This window comes from Triturus cristatus, chromosome 1_2 (genome assembly GCF_964204655.1).
Source record: "Triturus cristatus chromosome 1_2, aTriCri1.1, whole genome shotgun sequence".
In the NCBI taxonomy this organism is placed as follows: domain Eukaryota; kingdom Metazoa; phylum Chordata; class Amphibia; order Caudata; family Salamandridae; genus Triturus; species Triturus cristatus.
Window position 1 is genome coordinate 642625729 of NC_140580.1, and position 14897 is coordinate 642640625.

A 14897-nucleotide genomic window follows, 5' to 3' on the forward strand; every position below is an offset into this window, starting at 1 on the left:
TTCTTCTGTGGCAGATTTATAACAATATGGGTCCTGCAGACTACAGCTTCAAATCACTGCAGATTGCCTCAGCCATTCCTCCTAATGCAGTTGAGACATTGACGCCGCTCATTTCTCTATGTGTAAGACATTGGAGCCAAACGAAAAACTGCGTATCTCCTGCGCACTATGAGAAATTTAATTTATTGTAATGCAGAAAAGGAGACTAGGAGAGCAAACGAAATAGAAAAATAAACAGAAATACCTTTTATATTCAGGTAAATTGATTTCTAAAACGCATAATAGACAACTGCTAGAGAGCACTGTTTTTAGATCTTTTGTTAGACAAGAATTATGATTAAATATAATAATTTCTCCTGAAATCAGAGAATGATTTGCAATGTTTATTTCCGACTGCATGTGAATTCTTGCCTTTTGAATGTGTTAGTGATCCTAACTGCGTCACAAACCCCACATTTGTACAGCATGCCACTTCAAAACTGTCACACCTCGTAAAAAATTGGCTTGCTACCTAGTCATCAAGAATGATTAAAGCTGAAGCCCCTGTTTAGTTAGATGCTGGATAGTGTTGAGAGCCTCCAGCCAGGCAAGGTCCACGTAGATGCAAAACAGTAAAAAAGAATGCAAAAATAAATTACAGGGAGCACGTCGATAGACAAAGGACGGAGTACGCAATGAATGTTCTTCCCGTACCGCAATCTGATTGGGTGAGCACTGCCTCCAGAGGCCCAGGGAGCTCTAGCGCCGGCCCCCAGCTCGATTATTATAAAGCATCACCGGAGGTCGGACGCCACAAACGGGACAAGCAAATCATTCAGGCTGGCTTTTTATTGCTGAGGAATTCGATCAGCCGCGCTCCACCGAGGCAGCAATGTCGCACCAAGGACACCACCATCACCACGGCCCCCACACCCAGGACCCCTGCGACAAGGAGCACCCGCCCTGTCATGACCGTAAGTGGCGCCTCTATGTTGCTATGTTCTCTTGCTTTGCGTTCCTTTGTATAGCGCTGAGTGCGCCATCTACGGTCCTGTTGGCGCAGTTTAAACAAATATATTTGTGTCATGAAAAAACATCCGAGGGCTTTTACGATGGTTTACCCCACTCATAGTCATAGGTCAGTAATATGTACTCTGGGTACGATTGTGAAGATTCTTAACTTTCTCTTGCTACTTGATTTTCTGTAACCCTCCCTGCCACGATCCTGTGCCTGACAACGCTGTAAATGGTCACACATTTAATATACGCACTTATTTAGATGAAAAAGCATAATACGAAAATGTGAGTGCACTTTTGCGCTTAGACGTTTGCTGTCAACAGTGGCCATCCCTGCTGTGTAACTCTATATTCAGAAGGAGAATAGCTAACAGGTAGCCCTGCTGGTGATATCATAGACGATGGAGTAGAATTTGCAGAATTAATGTATTAATGTTGTCATATATAGCGTTGTACACCACGTGAGTGGCATCGACGTGCTGTACTGGGGACTTGTGAATGTGAGGCAAAAAGCTTTGAGTTTTGAGGCGGTGCGGGACCGGGTCGTGTTAGGGGATGGTGGGAGTAATGCAGCTTGTAGTCGATTTTTTTTTTTGTAACAAATGTGCACAGGCTTAATCTGTATACAAGTACAGGTGTCAGCAAAGAGGTTATACCTCGTGGGTTTGAAAATTGATTGTTAAATATGAATATTGTATTTGCGCCGAGAATTGCTCAGATATGGAATACAGCAGCGTGTGCACATGTTTCCCACGTGTGCATCTTGAACCCTTCCAGTCTCTTTCTTGGTACAACAGTATAGTGTTGATGTAAGCGAGATCTTTCTTGGTACAATCGTAAAGTGTTGATGTAAGCGAGAATCCAGCCCCTCATGGGTTGTGGTCGCTGTTTTTCTTTATCACTGCGCCATTTTTCGCATTTGGTCGCCATTAGCTTCCCCGTGGCGTTCTTGCTGGGCTGCAGGGCTGCGGTGAATGATTTTATGCGTTAGTACCAGAAACCGTTTTAGCAGCAACGATCTCAGCTTTGAGGCTTTTTACAGCAGCATGACATGGCAGAGATTTACAAAACCCCTGCACACATTGCAGTGGGGGTTATTCTCATAAGGTACACTTATAGGTACACTTCCATATGGTCTGTTACTGTGTTCTTATCATCACATTGTGTGAATGGATGCATTTTTTTTATAAAGCATTTTTGTGAGCTGACTTTTCTCTGGGTGACGTTGATGTTTAGCAGATAAAAGCAGAGTGTTAAGGTTATGAAGTGATCTGCCCAGGATCACATCATTTGGTGCCGTTAGGAAGGTAAAATTGAGCCAGGTCGCCTTTTCCAACAACAACAGTTTGCCACTGTGAGAAGGTGGCCTGATATATGCTGTCCACTAATTATAGTGGGCACCTTGTATCAATCCAAACAACCCATTATGGTGAATAGGTCAAAGACAACCTTTTGAAAGCTATCTTAGTGGCAGCTATGGAGAGCAGCCTTCAGGCTAAGTCTTGAAGGAATGTAAAGCAGCTTGTTTTACCAGTCTATAATCTCTTGAATGACCAAATGAAAGGACAACCACACTAGGTATATATTTAAAATATATTTATTTAAGATAAAACACACCCCTCTAGTCTCTTTATGAGACTGGAGTTCGAAGTACTTAATTTACAAGTTAGCAATCATCAGTAATAGCACAAATACACGTTTGGGCCCTAGGGGCATACCAAACCATATACCAATAAAGTGGTATAAGAACCAAGCCCGCATTTCCTCATCTAAGCCCAGATGCATTACTAGCATTTCATGTACACTGTATCGGACATGAGAAAAGTACACAGAAACCCTCCTGAATACCACATAATAAATGGACTGTTCACAAGTAACGGGTACAGCCTCGAGAGCTTATCATGTGATAGCAAAGAGTAAACCTGTGCTCAATAGAGGTTTGTCTTCAGAATAAAAAGACTTCTTCTTATCATAAGTCCATTCATCCAGCAGTTTAGTTTCAGGAAAATGGTACTTTAAAATAAAGTCAAGAATTTAACTCTGGTCTTGAAATATAAGTTACAGTCACTCAAAGCATCACCTACAGTGCAGTAGTACAATCAAGTTTTAGTGTCCAAAAAGTGCTTGAAATGGGCCGGTACTGTCCAGTACTGAGTGCCGGCACTTTTTTATTTTGAAAGGGAGAATACTGGCACTTCTCAAGAGAAATGTAATAATTTTAATTGGAGAGTACCAGCACTTCTCAGAAACAAGCAGGTACTCTGGTGTGCTTCTATTTTTCCATTTCAAGCACTGTGTCCACACAACTGTAAATCAAATCCTACTGCAAAGGGAACTGCATCCCAGGGAGATAAAGTGGTCAATCGTATGAAGTCAGGATTCAAACCCAAAGTGTCAGATGTTGGAGACTGCATTTTGGACAGTAGGACCCACCATGTCACATACATAATTCTCAAATCTGAGAATACTATTTCCCTGTGTAGTGAGTAGGAAAATAATGAAGTAGGTTATAAATAGGGCTCCCAGTTTTATGGTATTTTTAGGGGGAACATTTCCGTCTGTATTTATCCATATTTATTTTAGGTTTTGTGAAAACATGAAGCTGAAATTAGTATATTTCCACATTTATTTAACTGATAAATATGTACTTATGCTTGAGTGCCTGCCAGGTTTCAGTGCTATGAACACCAGCAGAATGTTAGTCAGTGCACTTATATGAACATGTGCACATTTCAGTATCAACCGTGTGCATATCTACTGCTGTTTAAGCCTCTTTACTCAAATTATTTATTTTTTAAGACCCCGATTAATCAATCTTCTAGCAATTGACCTGGCAGTCATGGCTAATAGTATTTAGAATCACTCAAAAAGCAACTCAATTTCTGTTTTTATCCACATTTCAAAATAAACACGACAAGAAAATAAATGTCCTTCTGTGTGTATTTATCTGTGAAAATCAGTAAAAACAGAAAACAGGGAGCCTTAGTTTTAAAAAACAAAACCTACCGATTTATAATTGGAATTTAAGATACCAAGAAAGAACCCTCCCTGCTTGTGTGTAGCCTGCTCGCCTAAGCACTTCTAAGATGTAATTTAACTACCCTTTTCATACCACCCTCATGGAAATGAGAGGTGCCAAGGATGGCCCTCTAACTCAGATCTTGTAATTTTCACTTTCTTCAGTCTGCACACACTCAGTGGACCCAAGTGCTTCCTTCCAGTTAGCTAAGCTCAGCAGTAGTGTTTGTGAGGCCCGGGACAAAAACCTAATGCGGCGTCTTCTGGAAACGTATTCCAAATTTGCCATGAGCCATAAGTACTTCTTTCTCGGTTTTAAAAGGGAACTGTACCCAAAAGTAGAGAAACATGGCATCTGACTACATAGAAAGCCGCCTCTATATTAATAAAGAAAATAGGATGTATTCATTAAAAAAATCTATCCATTTTGCTTAAGGAGCATGGGGCCCTGGAAGGTGTAGGGTCTGGGGCATAATGTCCCCTCGCCCCTCCCAACCTTTGGATACCTTGTCCTTAGCAGTGCTCATAATTGATCTGACCCCTTGCCTCGCTCCTGAAATCCATGTTACAACTCTGTCTGTGCTCAGGCTACCTTTTTTATGTCATTAGTGGCACCCTTCAGGATTAGTCTTGACCGAATAAGAAGAAGAAGAAAAAGATGGAGAAGAAAATAATAATTTTCTTATTACTATTATAATACAAAACTCTCAATATTGAAGCGAAATTCCTTTGGCCTGGACTGACCCAGATTGAACAAAAAATGTTTTAGAGAGGCAATGAAGAAAGAGATCTTTTCTGATAAAAATTAGAGTAGAGAAAGGGTGACATTAAAATAAGACTCTCGATATTATGTCCCATTAAAAGAAATTTGCGGGATCTGTGTGAAAACGAGAACTGCAGTAACGAAGAATTCACTAATGAGGAAACCTACATGGACAAACCATTTATGAGGAACGCTTGCTTTAGAATTTTTTTATAATGAATATTAAGTGCTATGTCTAGCAGCAACCTGAACTCTAATCATAGCAATTTTTCCCACATAAATGAAATTTCACCCATTCACGGTCTGTGGTGGATCACAGAGGTTTTTCGATCAGCACGTGGTAGTGTTTAAATTGTGACTGTTTACGTTGCTTGGCACCAGCACTAAATTCTTAAAACCAGAACATATTTATCCAGCTCATCACATGAAGGTCCCAAAAGCGAGACCTATTGGCTATGCCAATGCTTGTTGTTATTTGTGTGCTGGTATAATGTCCACACGTGCAACGATTTGGCAAATAGCAGTCTGTTCTTTGTCGATTTAGTTCTGGCTCTAAATACAAACACAAGCGCATTCTGTGTGTTAATTGACTGGCACGTGTGCTGCTGTGATCCTAGCAATAACATTTGTTTTCGAGTTAATGCTGTCTGGTAATTAGGCCCATTGGTTCAACTAAAAGTGTGCCCTGAAGACACAGCTGGCGCTTTGAAGTTCAGGCAGCCCCATTGGCTCTGCTTTGACTCTTAACAGTAAAAGCAGGCTCTCATAAAATATAGGGTCTTCTGAAGGCTGCTGTGGCATTGCAGGGGTTACTGTCACTTTAAAGCATCCATGGAATGTAAAGGAGAGCTAAACCGTCGACTTCCTGTTTATGTTTGGGACATATTGTAAGCACATCTGGATCACTTCAATGTGAGAGCATCTTCATCTTTTTCAACATGCAGACCTTTCAATGATGACTCATTAGGTGACACAGTTGAAGCCAAAAGCAGAATGGTTTAGCCTTCAAAACCATGGGTGACTGGTGGGAAAAGAGAAAAGAACACAGAAAAAAAACACGCCTGCGATATTCATGCATAACTTTATTGTTGTAATGTATTGTAAATTATTATTATTTCCTTGTTGTCCCCCCATATTCGTGCTTAAAATGGTTGCATCCACCTTCTATCGACTCCAAATGTTTGGGGCTGTAGGATTCAAAGCTGAGCGTCGGTGCCTCACACGAGTAACAACCTCCGTAGTGGAGAGAATAAATCTTGTTTGCTCCCACCTCACTTCCGGTTTACATTATTACAAGATACTTTTGACGTTGAGGAGATGGAGGAGACTTTGACTAGAAGACACTATGGCTGCCACTTAGGAGGTCGGCCAGCAGCTGAGCTTTTTCGCAGGCGCTGTGGACGTCTGCTGGCTATCGCACAGCTGCGTACTGGTACCGGCCAGTGTAACGCCAGCTGGACGATATGCCCTCATGTGAAAGTCACGGCTCGTTGGGCGGTCAGTAAGTTCTATTAAAGAGGCTGCTAGCAGACACCTGCAATATAATTATAGCAGCGTTTCGCCTCATAGACTAATTTTGCAACCACCTTTAAGGGAAACCCTTTGATCTGTCGGGGCTTCCTTGTGAAAAACAACCAATTGTTGATGGACTTTGTCACTAAGGAAACAAGCATTGGCCGCATGCGCGAGACACCATATGTGGTGGGGAGGGGGAGAAGCAGGAGTTGTGTGCGCGCGCAGCCAAAGCTTGGAAAACAAGCATTGGCCGCGCGACGCGGGCGTAAAAAGTGAAAGCTGCCGGCTGCGCGCGTGCACGCTCGTGTGAGAGCAAGCACTAGGCCGTGTGGCAGCCCTTTCAAAACCCCTACACTAAATGTCTTGGCCAGACAAGCGCATGCGCTGGATCAGGCGAGACCTAAAAGCTGACAAAGTGATCCCCAAGCCCCCCACAATGATAGGCCGATCTCGCTGCTGTTATCCAAAATATGCTGCGCTAACTTTAATCAGGACATTGGAGGGTAGTACTGACATCTTGATCAGGGCAACCCGTCCTATCAAGGAAAGAGGGAGGAAGCCCCATTTACCCAATAAATCTTTGATCTTACTCAATGTAGCTTCATAGTTTAGCTTATAAAGATCCGCATATCGGTTTGATACATAGATTCCTAAATAACGGATCGGTTCAGGGGAGCATGCTTGTTGTTTCAAAATATGCGGAAGAAAATTACAACAAACGTTAAGTGCCAATACTTCAGTTTTTTGGTGGTTATATTTTGTATCCTCCAATTGCTTCAAACTGAGCGAACTCCTTCAAGATTTGATCAACATTATGCTTTTCCGGTTTAAGGTAGAGTATCACATCATCAGCAAATAATTCAATTTTGGACATCCCCCCTATAGGAGTTTTTATATCTAAGTTCTCCCTAATCTTTACTGCTAAAGGCTCTATAAAGAAAGTAAACAAAACAGGCGAATATAGTGCTCCCCATTTCACAAGGTCAAATGCCTTTTCGGCGTCAACCATCATTATTATTGCAGGAGTTCGATGAGTATTAAAATAGTCAATTGCTTGAATAAGAAAACTTGTATTTGAAGACATTGATCTGCCTGCTATAAAGCCTGATTGATCCTTGTGAATTGCATACTCAGCCATAGATGTAAATCGATTTGCCCAAATTTTCATCCAAATTTTATAATCTACATTTAGGAGACTAATTGGCCTGTAAGAGCAAACTTCCCTAGGATTTTTACCCTTTTTAACGAAGCTGACTATTGATGATTCCTTAAAGGCTGTTGGAATTTCCCCTCCTGCACTAACAAAGTGAAAAAGCTCAAGCATAAAAGGAAGTAATTCTGCCGAGAAAACTTTACAAAATTCGGTCGGCAAACCATCATTCCCGCAAGCCTTACCTCCAGGCATCGAAGTTAAAGCCCTGGAAATTTCTTCTACCGAAAAGTCGGCCACTAAGGCCTCTTTTTGACCTGTTGAAAGTTGAGGGAGAGCTAGATCTTCAAAATAAAACTGTACAGCATGATTAGCTACCTGGTAGTCAGTTGGGTCTTTATAATGATCTATAAAGATTTTAGAAATATTATCTTGTCCCGAAACTAGATTCCGGGTTCCAGGAATTAGCACTTCATTAATTATTGCGGCTTCTGTTTAACCCTAGTTGACCATGCCAGTAATTTCCCTACCATCTGGCTTTCTTCATAAGTTTTTTGCTGATATGCTTTAGTACTGGATATCTCTTCCATGATGAAAAATCCCCTCAATTACCGTTTGGCCCTGTTAAGTTCCTCTCCGTTTACCTGACCCCTGATAGAGCAGCCTCTCCTTTTATTTGTCAAAGCCATCTCCACTGCTTTCTGGAGTTCTTCAATTCGAACTTTACGCTCTCTAACTTGCGCAGCCATAAAAGCTATCATTTGTCCTCTAATTGCTGCTTTAAATGCCCCCCAAACTGAAAAAGGACTCGCTGTTCCTCTGTTAATTAAAAAAAAATCCCCAATCCATTCCTTCATATCCCCTACCCACTGTTGGTTGGTTAAGAGAAGTCGATCCATCTGCCACCTGGATTTCTCTCTAGCCCCCAATCCAAAATCAATTTCTATTTTTTATTAAAGAATAGTCTGAGAAAGAATTAGCCATGATCTCCGTATTTGAGCAGCCCAGAAAGCGTGATACTAGAAAAAAATCAATACGGGAAGCTGACCTAAATTGGCTGGAGTAATAAGTAAACTGTTTTGCTGCACCATGAGCCCTTCTCCAAGGATCCACCAATTGATGATCCTGTTTAATAATATCTATCAACTTCTTAGTCCGAGGTTTCATCTGCCTTTTAGTCTTGTTAGATGTATCTAATTGCAGATCCTGAATAAAATTGAAATCTCCTCCTAAAATGATAGGGCCTAGCGCCGTTCTTGCTCTATCATTAATACTTTTGAGCGCCACAGAGTCATCCACAACGGGTGCATAATAATTGACCAAATTCACCAAATTACCCTCCATCTTTACCTGCATCCAGATCCATCTACCATAAGGATCTCTATCAACTTGAACAATTTCACAATTTAAACCATGTCCAAGATAGATAGCCACCCCTCGAATTGCTGCCTGAGCTGAAGCAAAATAGGCCCTAGAAAAATATCTTGGAATAAACAGTTTGGGTTGATTCGTTTTGAGAAGGGTCTCTTGCAAAAATAAAATTTGGGGAGAGAAGGCTGCCAACCATCTTATCAAACCACCATACTTTTTCTTATTCGAAATACCATTTACATTAATGGGAATAATACGAGCATTAGTACCCATTTTTCAGCTTATTATTCAAAATTACACCAGTAAACATACCCATTTTCAAATTATATTGTTTAACAAAATTCTGGTTATTGCTTCTCCCTTTCTCTTTTAGCTTACTTTCTATATATAAACTATTCTGCTCATTCATTTTATTTACACCACCACCTTTTCCCTGTGTCACAACCCAAACCCAACCCTCCCCAAGAACCCCGTGGCCCTTAGCAGTAGGGGCATTGCCCGCCCTACCCACTGCTGGCCCCACCCTGCTTAACGGGTGCCGAGGTATTGCACCCTAAAGTGATTTGCTGCCCACCCCTCCCTAAAAAAAAAAAAAAAAAGAAAAAAAAGAACATCCAGAAAAACCATTGAAAACCGGTAAGGACAGCTCATAACAATATGAAAAGCTGTTGATTCCTATTACGTGTCCTTCATGATTCGCTGCAGCATCTCCTGAGCTTCATCTAGATTTGAGAACAAGTGAAACTTCCCATGGACCAGGACTCTCAGTTTTGACTGCTGGGCGATAGCTGCTTGTGCCCCCTGTGCCTTGAATAGATAAAGGAGTTTAACAAACTCCTTTCGGCGTCATGCCGCTGAAGCACTCATATCTGAAAACATATGGCAAAGGGGGACCTCAGATGAAGAAAATAGCTTTTTTTGAATAGCCCTGGTCAATATTTGCTCTTTTATACGATAATCTGAAAAATTCACTAACATAGTTCTAGGAAGTTTGGAGTTAGGGAAGGGCTGAGCTGGAACTCTATGAGCACGGGTGATCGTAAGGTCCCCAGTGAACTCAGGAAGAACTGTATTTTTTATGAAGGCCTGCACCCATTGAACTGGTTGGGATCCCTCACATCCCTCCGGAACACCAACCAGGCGAAGATTAGTCCGACGAGCATGATTTTCCAATTCTTCCAGTTTCAATTCCAAAGTGTTCTTTAATTTTTTTATCCTCTGAGACCTGTTGATGAATTGAGGTCATCTGATCTTCTAGCTGGGAAATTCGAGACTCGGCTTCCTATTGTCGAATCGGCATAGCCCCCACCACCTCTTAAATTTTGGATAATCGTGCATGCAATGCTGCAATTTCAGTTGCCTGGGTAACTTTCATTTCTCTGATCTCCTCAAGAATTAAATTGAGCATGCTTTTTATATCGCAGTGGAAACTGAATCCAGATTCTGTTGTTGACCCTTTTGCTGTTCCATTGTTACCAACAGAATGGTTGGAGCCCTACGTGGCATGGGTAAAGGATTCAGCGTTCAGGTTTGATCTCACTTGGCTCCGAAAGAATAAGATCCACTTTCTAGTGGACTTTCATGGCCTGGTACCTGGTTTCCAAGGTTATCATCCCATTAGTGTACCATGCATTTTATGCTGTTTTGCTCTCTATATTCTGTTTTTAGGTCACAGTTTCTCCGCCCCATATTAAGTGGGAGATCTTTCAATAATCATCAGGTTGGCTTATTTTTCTTTCAGCGTCTTGAATCTCCGGCCATGTGTTATTCAATTCTGAATTTTAGCACGCAAGCTCTGAAAGTGAACAGAAAATATGCTGTGTAATTTGAGTGATGTTAGTATTTTAATATTGAAGAATACTTAGCAATAGCTCCTTTTATGATGTTTTTAATGAATTTTATTTATTTATTGACCATGAATTTGTATTCTCTGCGTCTTGTAATGGGGGAGTACAGAAATTTCGTGTTTGCTGTATTATAGTTTTACTATGATAAGATGCTTTTTTGACACTGTTGTTATTGTGTTTTTTTTGGTGCTTTTATGAGCGATTGACTAAGTAAAGTCTTCGACTGACTGATCCTAAAAAATCAAGAAAGCCTGCACGTCAATGCCATTCTTACAGTTTTGGGTGAATTGAACTAGTTCAAGTTGTCATATTTTTAGGAGTGCGATTGTACTAAGATGTGGCAGCACTGGCAGACAGTGCAAGGTGAAATCCACCCTAGCAGAACAAATTTCTTCCTCTGGTACACTTCCTGTCACATTTCGCCAGTATTTCTCATCTTGAACTACCTGTATTTCTAACGATAAAGCAATTTCTAACCCTAATTCTTTGCCTATGCTTACCCTTATTCTTACCCTATTACAAATGTTATCCAGGTCACTAATACCAAAAATATATGCGTGTATTTATCTGTAACATCATATTTATCTAAGATAAAAATGGTCTGTCCGAGTGCTTCATATATGTGGAAGATCTCTAATCTACAGCTAGTCTTATTTTTATCCTCATTATGAGGTCCCTCGATTTGATTTTGTTTGCACAAGCTCATTTTGATATTCCAAGAAAGTTACCATGGCAAAAGGACACGATGAAACCCGAAATATCTTCTTCCCTGTTTAAAGGATGCATTTTTCTTTAATTTCTGTAAAACCTCTTCTATCGAATCAGATAAGTTGTTTCGATAATTTTCTGTGTTGTGGTCTCCTGCCTGTGTTTACAAAGAAGACACCATTCTTTACAGTCTCCGTATTGCCGGCACTACAGATTTTGGGACAGATTTACAAGAAAGTGACGCATCTGTGAAGATGAGTCACTTTCCCTGCGCCACTTTGAGAAACCCTTGCACCACTATGGATGCGCCGTATCTACAATACGGCGCACCATGGTGAAAAGATTGACAGATGCGTCAGAAATTCTGACGCATCTGTTGAAGCAAAAGTCGCGCGTTGCTGGAGTCGTGTCGCAAGCACGACGCAACTCCAGCAATGCAGGGGTATGCCTATCCTCATTGTGCTGCGTCACTCCTTACGCCTGCTTCAAGCAGGCGTAAGAATTTGATGCAGTGGCGTCCTAGAAGTGGCGCAGTGAAATCTTGTAGATTTCACTGCGTCACTTCTATGAGGCTTTTTTGCGTTGGAACGCCCACCCTGCATACATTATACCTGACGCAGGTATAATGTGACGCAGGGCTTTACAACGTGACGCATTTCCCAAGATGCGTCACGTTGTAAATGGGCCACTTGTTTACGCTGCTGCTGCGTCACAAAAAGTGATGCAACTGCGGTGCAGAAATGACGCAAGGGGCTTGTAAATCTGCCCCTCTATTTATAGTGGGACAGCTTAGGGTGAGATATCTCATCTCACAATTACATTCGTGTTTAAGGCAAACAATGCATTATTATTCAAGATTGTAAAGCTGATATTGCAATGTGACTAAGAAATGGGTAATGTAACAAGTGATGCATTTCAAAGTTTTGATCTTGTTTTTCAGCATGCAAACAGGGGCCCGACCACTGCCATGATCACGGCCACAAGTGTGACAAACCAGGTATGGAGTGTGAAGAAATAGTAACCCAAGTACAACATGTAATAATGACACCGTACAGCAATCTGCATGTAATGTTTTTTCCTCACTCTATCCTTTTTATACTACAATGGGTATCCCAACCAGTAGCTCAACCTACTGTGTTTATGTGTAAGAACAATTTTCAAAGTGGCTGATTCAACCAATGACTTTAGAGAATTTGCTGGCACATGCATCAACAATGCCATTTGCGATTCCTTATTAGCGAAAAATAAGGATTTGCTAATAAGGAATAGCAAAAGGCTATGCATGTAGAAATCGCTCACAAAATAGCGATTTCTAAACATTCCTTAATTGCGAGTCGCAATTAAGGAATACCTCCCCATTTATTCCTATGGGCCTAGAGGCCCATAGGAATGAATGGGAAGACTTTCTCAATTTGCGATTCTCAATTAGAGAATCGCAAATTGCTCATGCAATTTCAAGGGTGCCAGGGTGTCAAAAGGACACCCTGTTGCACCCCTGAAATCTGCATATGAGTACATCTTGCACACACACATGCCCCAAGGGCATGTGTGTGTGTAAAATGGAACTTTGAAAAATGCACTTTAGTTCAACTTCATGGTAATTTGCTCCCCCTATTAGCAAAATCGCTAATATTTTTACTTTAATGCATTGCATTTAAGGAATCTCAATTTGAGATTCCTTAAATGCAATCGCAATTTAAGTAATCGCAATTTAGAGATTACTTAAATTGCAATTTTTGCATTTGGGATGATGCATCCCAAATGCAAAAATACCGGTTGCAAAGGGGCAGATTCTGAGAATCTGCCCGTTTGCAACCGTTTTTTGCTTTGATGCATGTGCCTGTTGGTGTTGTCAAGAAAAAGGCTATATGCTCCTAGGAAATTCTAGTCTCATTTATGCAAGTGAGAATCACAGATTTTGAGGCCTGGATACATTTTCCCTCCCATGGAGATGAATCTCAAACCAGCTGAGGAGAGCCCAACCTTCAGCTCTAGAGCTGCTCAGAGTTCAGGTCTTCTCAAAGATCAGTTGTTACATTAGCAAATCCCGAGAAATAGGCACAAGAAGGCTTCCTGCCAAGCTTGCCCCAATCATCCTCCTTCCTAGGACAAGGGTTGCCCATAGTTCTCCCCAACATGGGCGGAAAACTTTCAGTGTAAATGTAGTGCTGGCCATGCCCTTTCATGACAACTTGGTGAGCATTTTTTGCATGGCATGCAAAAAGATGAGCAAGCATTAGCAAAGCCAAGAGGTCTGGCATCAGCTGCAAGCCTTTTGGATTTGGCAGTGCTTGCTTTAATATGGTGAAGCTGCCAAGCCCTTGCCAAGCCCAAAACATTAACTAAAAGCAAATATATTTTTTAAGTCTCAAAAAGCACACAGTGTCATAGAAGCCCCTTGCTCTGAAGGAAACTACTTTGTGTGTGGTTGTGCTCCTTTTGAAAGGGCAGAATGCCATCACTCACAGTGAGGAAGTTAGCCATTATCTGAAGTGGGCTATTCCAATTTATGCTGTATTGGACTGAAGAAAAATCAAAATGGCCCAATAAAAGCCCAGTGGTTGAAGAGGGCTGGCTGAAAGCGCATAAAATGAAGCATATTATACATATAATTTAAATAAAATCAAAAGGTCTTGGATAACGTCAGGCTTAAGAATCAGTTTTAGAAGGCCTGCCTTAATTAGCGTGTCTTCTAATGCACATAAGCTGCCGGCCCTGAAGGGGACAAACTGCTGGCAGTGGGTTTCTAAAGGCAGAGCCAGCTGAACTCTATCATCAGAAACTAAGGGGCATATTCACAAGGATCTATCGCCGAGTTAACGGCACTTTATCACAGCCAAAGTTGTAATAAACGTATCGCCCCAATCCCAAGCTGGTGTTAACAGCCCACAGCACCAGTATACCCGCGATAGCAGCCGCAAAAAACATTGCCACAGATGACCCCCGCAACTATCTCTAATGAGATGCAGAGTAGGCATTCCCGTGCGAAAAACCGTGACAACACCACACCTCAACATTCTCAACGACCAGCCAGATCGACGATAAGAACACAAAACAGGCAATAAGGCGCATTAGCACCCGGAAACTAACACCTGCTCAGACCTGGTGCAAAGTCGGACGACAGCCTGCACCACCAAAGGGAGCCCAGCCCACAGCCACATCGGAAGGGCAACAGATGCCATGGAGCCACTGGTCATGAGGCCCGGACACCCAAGAGGACCACAACACCCACCGCCACCACCCCAGGACCCCAACACCCACCCTGAACCCCCCCCCAGACCACCACAGAGGCAGCGCAGACAAAGACAGCGGACCCCCAGGAAACGCACCAGCCTCACAGACCCAACACCTGACAATGTCTTTGCCCACTACAGGCTCAAAAGGACAACCATCGTACGCATCCTGACCAACATCGCCCAACAGGCCGACGGCACCAACACAGCGGGCAACCAACATCCCACCCCACACAAAGCTGCTGGCTGTGCTGCATTTGTTGGCCCCTGGTACCCCCCAACCAACACCGGCCAGA

General features: G+C 42.0%; 1 protein-coding gene across 1 annotated transcript in view; it reads left to right on the top strand.

Annotated features, from left to right (window-relative positions):
• Positions 1 to 659: 659 nt before the first annotated feature.
• Positions 660 to 14897, top strand: part of LOC146867772 (uncharacterized) — a 54984-nt gene continuing 40746 nt past the window's right edge. Inside the window, exons 1-2 of the mRNA XM_085615075.1 lie at positions 660 to 953; positions 12309 to 12365. Coding sequence (XP_085471201.1) covers positions 675 to 953; positions 12309 to 12365 — 336 coding nt within the window. The 5' untranslated portion in view covers positions 660 to 674. The remainder of the gene's footprint in view (positions 954 to 12308; positions 12366 to 14897) is intronic.